The 4216-nt window shown below is 54.3% G+C and overlaps 4 protein-coding genes across 7 annotated transcripts; 1 reads left to right on the forward strand and 3 right to left on the reverse strand.

Annotated features, from left to right (window-relative positions):
* KVP17_004071 (uncharacterized protein) lies at positions 1-1263 on the reverse strand (the record flags this gene model as incomplete). 2 transcript variants are annotated; one of them, XM_068521949.1, is made up of 2 exons in its annotated part: positions 1-167; positions 196-1263. In XM_068521949.1, coding segments are annotated over 2 exons (1235 nt in total), but the record flags the coding sequence as incomplete, so codon positions are not given. The 2 variants fall into 2 exon arrangements, with proteins under 2 accessions (XP_068377111.1, XP_068377110.1); XM_068521948.1 differs by lacking the exon at positions 1-167 and having other exon boundaries at positions 184-1263.
* Positions 1264-1517: 254 nt separating this feature from the next.
* On the forward strand, positions 1518-2165 carry KVP17_004073 (uncharacterized protein; the record flags this gene model as incomplete). Its single annotated transcript, XM_068521952.1, has 1 exon — positions 1518-2165. One exon carries the CDS (start codon positions 1518-1520, stop codon positions 2163-2165), a length of 648 nt encoding a protein of 215 aa, XP_068377114.1.
* A 76-nt stretch (positions 2166-2241) lies between these two features.
* Positions 2242-3534, reverse strand: KVP17_004074 (uncharacterized protein; the record flags this gene model as incomplete). Of its 2 annotated transcripts, none has more annotated exons than XM_068521954.1 (1): positions 2242-3534. In XM_068521954.1, the coding sequence occupies one exon, from the start codon at positions 3532-3534 to the stop codon at positions 2242-2244; it is 1293 nt and encodes a 430-aa protein (XP_068377116.1). The 2 variants fall into 2 exon arrangements, with proteins under 2 accessions (XP_068377116.1, XP_068377115.1); XM_068521953.1 differs by having other exon boundaries at positions 2242-3339.
* A 14-nt stretch (positions 3535-3548) lies between these two features.
* KVP17_004072 (uncharacterized protein) lies at positions 3549-4202 on the reverse strand (the record flags this gene model as incomplete). 2 transcript variants are annotated; one of them, XM_068521950.1, is made up of 2 exons in its annotated part: positions 3549-4106; positions 4137-4166. In XM_068521950.1, the coding sequence occupies 2 exons, from the start codon at positions 4164-4166 to the stop codon at positions 3549-3551; spliced, it is 588 nt and encodes a 195-aa protein (XP_068377112.1). The 2 variants fall into 2 exon arrangements, with proteins under 2 accessions (XP_068377112.1, XP_068377113.1); XM_068521951.1 differs by having other exon boundaries at positions 3549-4202.
* Between the last annotated feature and the right edge of the window lie 14 nt (positions 4203-4216).

The raw sequence follows: 4216 nt of genomic DNA on the forward strand, positions 1-4216 counted from the left end.
CACACATACCGCATGCAATCCACTGGCACTACGATGTCTTTGTTGGGCCCTGCGACGAGGCACTTCTCCAGGTCAGCGGTTATAAACAGATGTGCACGTTTGCTTTGACCAGAACCCAAAACAGTGCAGGGTATACCTTCAGCCACCTTGGGAAACCACTCTCGGGCCTGAATCGATGACGGGTCAATCACTCACCAGCTCGCAATGGCGTCGGACCTCATCTTGTCGCTCCTGGAGAGTCAGCACACGGTTGCGCGTCACGATGTCGCTCTGGTTGATATAGCGAACCACTGGGTGGTCGTTCAGGGACTGCTTCAGCTCTCGAACCTCGGCAGCATCAGGCCGTTTGGCCTGAGGAGCAGGTTTTGGTTCACGGCGAGTGCGGTTTTGGCGTAAGGGGCGTGTGAAGCGGGTGGGCTCTCGTTTAGGGCAAGACAGAATGCTCTTTCTGGGGCCGCCCCGTCGGGGAGAAAGACTGCTAACGGCTCTGTCTCGGCTGGGAATACAGACGGGCAAAGGGAGTGCAGCGGGTTCAATAGGTGCAGCAGCTGGAACGGGTTCCTCGGGAATGGACTCGGCGATCTGCACAGCTACACTATCGGTCAATGGCGCCTCTACCATGGGCGAGGGGCTTTGATTTACGAAGGTCTTAGCATCAGACTGCACTGAGGCGGAGGAGAAGCATTCTTCCACGTCTACTGGTTGCTCCGCCGACGGTGCCCTCTGAACGGCCACCACTGGAGGGGAGGGGGTCTCCTCGCGAACCGTCGGACGAGGAAGGGAACGGGAAGAAATCGCACTGAGCACAGAGTACCTTCTGGACATCGCGACGGTCGGTATAAAAAACACGTCATCGGGTAAACCCCCGTCACGACATAGGCTCGAACTGAATGGAGATGTATCAAATGTGCTCTCAACCATGGGCTTGAAGACGAGTGTTGACCTGGCTATTCGTCGAAGTTCTCGGCTTTCAGCCCTCCGCAGCTTTTCCGACTGCCGCTGCGCGCGCTCTGACTCACGTTCTCGGCCCCTCTGAATGGCTCGTGCCTTCCTCTCCTCCAGTCTCGTGAGACGTCGCCGTCTGGAATCGTTCGGGTCCTCCTCAGTGACTCTGTACTCCGCGAGTAACATCTCATTGAAATCGTGTCTTCGCCCTTTCTTCGTCCGGAAAGAGACATTGAGTGATCTGTCCCTCATGGCACGGGCTAGTTCGTCCGAATGCTCCCACACATCCTCGCATCTCCCACATAGTCGGAGGGACATAATGAAAAAGGGCGATTTACTAATACACTCTGCACAGGCCCAGAGCAGCAACAATCACAAAGCAACAACTCCAATTCGGCGAAGGCTGAGTCACCCTGACTGGAGTTCTTTATTCGATAATTATGCCAGGTTTGGTCCGCGCCCTGGTTAGCCCCTTGGAAGACTCCAGACCGAGCCTCAGTTGTAGTCTTGGTGTGCCACTATCGGAGGAACAGGCGAAGTACTCGTCTCAGGTTCACAGAGTACATTTTCCTATGGTCGCCAGCGTCCGGGAGGCCTTGGAAACGGAAGCCTTGCGGGCGAAGGTGGAGCAAGTCCTGACCTACAACGAGATAGATTGGTCCCCTTTGATAACTCCCCAGCACCCCTTGAGAAACGCTACTGACCGAAAAGTGCGAATGTTCCTCAACTCGCTCGCAGCTGTGCACCAGCGACCACTTCTGGAGAGACTCCGGGTTGTCGTAGGCAGCGAGGAGGACAGTTACGTCGTGTACGCCTGGAAGCGCGATACATGTCAGGTTATTCGCGTGCTGCCATCTGGAGAGAACTCGTTAGATGTCTATTGCACTCTCATGAACTCGCGGACTCTGGAGACGAACCAGGAAGTTCTGTTGGACTGTATGGGGCATTTTTTTTTGACTCTCCACCTGACGCTGAGAGGCTTGTGGCGGGTTTTTATCTACTTGGATCCGTTACTGTTTCCGGCGCCAATCAGAAAGGTCTTCTGGCAGCGTATTTTGGAGGCAAGAGCCATTCGCCATCTGGATTTGGGGCAGTGCTCTACGACGACTCCTGACGATGCGCCCTGCTGCTTGGCTCTCTCTTCGGAGGAGCTACTGACCCTGGCGGCCGTTGTAACCAGGCTTAACGTGGTTGAGTTCGTCTCAACGAGTCACTCATGACGAATAATTTATTGGCCAAAGACCGAGTGGTAGTCACTCGCTGTTAAAATCCTCCAATCAGGCCAACTCTCCAAAGTCACTCAACACTGATCATATCCTCCCGGTCGGGTCCCACACCCACCCAGATGATAGGAACTCCTAGTAAGTGCTGTAGGGTGTCAACATACGCCCGGGCGGCCACGGGTAGGTCACTCATTTGCCTGCAGGCAGTCAGATCTTCCGACCAGCCTTGGAACTCTCTGAAAATTGGCGTGAGACACGCGAAATCCTCCACGGAGGCAGGCCAGGAGGCTGTCGGAAGCAAGTGCCCGTCCTGGTGCTGGTAGTCGACGCAGACTTTGATGGTGGGCAGGCCGGTTAGCACGTCCAGCTTTGTTAGGTTCACAGCAGTGACTCCATTGAGCGTGAGAGTGTACCGAAGCATAGGAACGTCTAGCCACCCGCAACGGCGTTGGCGTCCTGTGGTCGTGCCAAACTCGTGCCCTTGCTTTGCCAAGTACGCCCCAATATCGTCGTGCAGTTCGGTGGGGAAAGGCCCCTCGCCGACCCTCGTAAGGTACGCCTTAACCACGGCATAAACCTGGTTTACCGCCTGACAAGGCAGACCCAGGCCAATACATATCCCTCCAACGCAACACGACGAACTGGTCACGAATGGATACGTTCCGAGATCCACGTCTAGCATCGCGGCGTTGGCTCCTTCGATCAGAAGCTTCTTACCACTTTCTCGCAGATTGTGGATATATTGAACGCCATCAACGATTTGTTCGCGAATCTGGGAAAAATACTTCTTGTGCCGAGCTAGCTCCTCGTCAGCGTCGTATGATTCAATTCCATACTGTTCGCAGAAGTCGTTGACGAGGCTTCGGTACCGAGACTCAAAGACGTCCCAGTGATACATGTCACAGAGTCGCACTGCGTGACGGGCGACCTTAGATGCGTAGCAAGGTCCGATACCTCGGCCAGTGGTGCCGATCTTGTGGACGCCGGAGTTTTGGGAGTTCTTTCGGCGTTCTTGCAAACCATCCACGATTTTGTGAATGTTAAAGAGGAGTGGAGTTCGATTGGAGATGAGAATGCGCTTGAGAGGCTCCTCGACGACTCCTTTGAGACCATCGAGTTCTTCAAAAAACGTACCTAAATGCAGTACAACCCCGTGTCCGATGAAATTCATTACACCAGGTCGGATAATTCCGCAGGGGATCAGATGTAGAGCCACCTTCTTTCCCTCAACTACTAGAGTATGACCAGCGTTAGCGCCTCCGTTGAACCGGATAATGCAGTCCGCTCGGGCAGCAAGACAGTCGACGAGCTTGCCTTTGCCTTCATCACCCCATTGACAGCCAAGGACGCAGGTTGTTTGACTCATTTCGATAGTAGCAATTACTGATTTTTTGTAAGAGTTGCTTCGATTTGCGTTTTCTGGTCGTCCGTCAGAGTTTTGGGGAACTGGATTGAAAACTCCAGGATGAGGTCTCCCTTTTTTCCATGAACTTTCGGAAGGGGAAGTCCCTCCCCTGCAATGATCTTCCTCGTGGTCGGACCAACAACCTCGTCCACTCTGACGTTCAGCGTGCGACCATCTAATGTCCGAACTGGTACAATAAACCCAATTAGCGCTTGCAGCAGAGGGATGGTGACTTTCTGGATGAGGTGGCTGCCGTCACGAGCGAAGACGGAGTGCTTCTTGGTCTTGACAACGAAAACGATATCTCCAGGTGGCAAGTCGGACCGCTCCTGATCTCCTGCGCCTGCGAAAGTGACTTTGGTTCCATCCTTCCAGCCAGCCTTCACATTTACACTCAGAACTTGTTCTTCCTGTCGTGTTTGAGAGCCTACCCACCGCTTCCGAGACACCTTAAGTTTCTTCGTCGTTCCGCTGAACACCTCTTCCAAGGAGAGTTGCAGGTCCACCTCGTACTGTCGAGGCTTATCCACAGGCTGCGCCCGTGAGCCCCTGGTGAAGCTCACCCGGTTATTGCCTCCGAACATGCCCCCCATGCGGTCCCCAAAAACGTCGTCGCCGAATCCTCCCATACGCGTGAATCCGC

Source organism: the organism of the source record quoted next (genome assembly GCF_019968985.1).
Source record: "MAG: Porospora cf. gigantea B chromosome Unknown PgB_NODE_2050_length_4216_cov_113.254, whole genome shotgun sequence".
In the NCBI taxonomy this organism is placed as follows: Eukaryota; Apicomplexa; class Conoidasida; order Eugregarinorida; family Porosporidae; genus Porospora; species Porospora cf. gigantea B.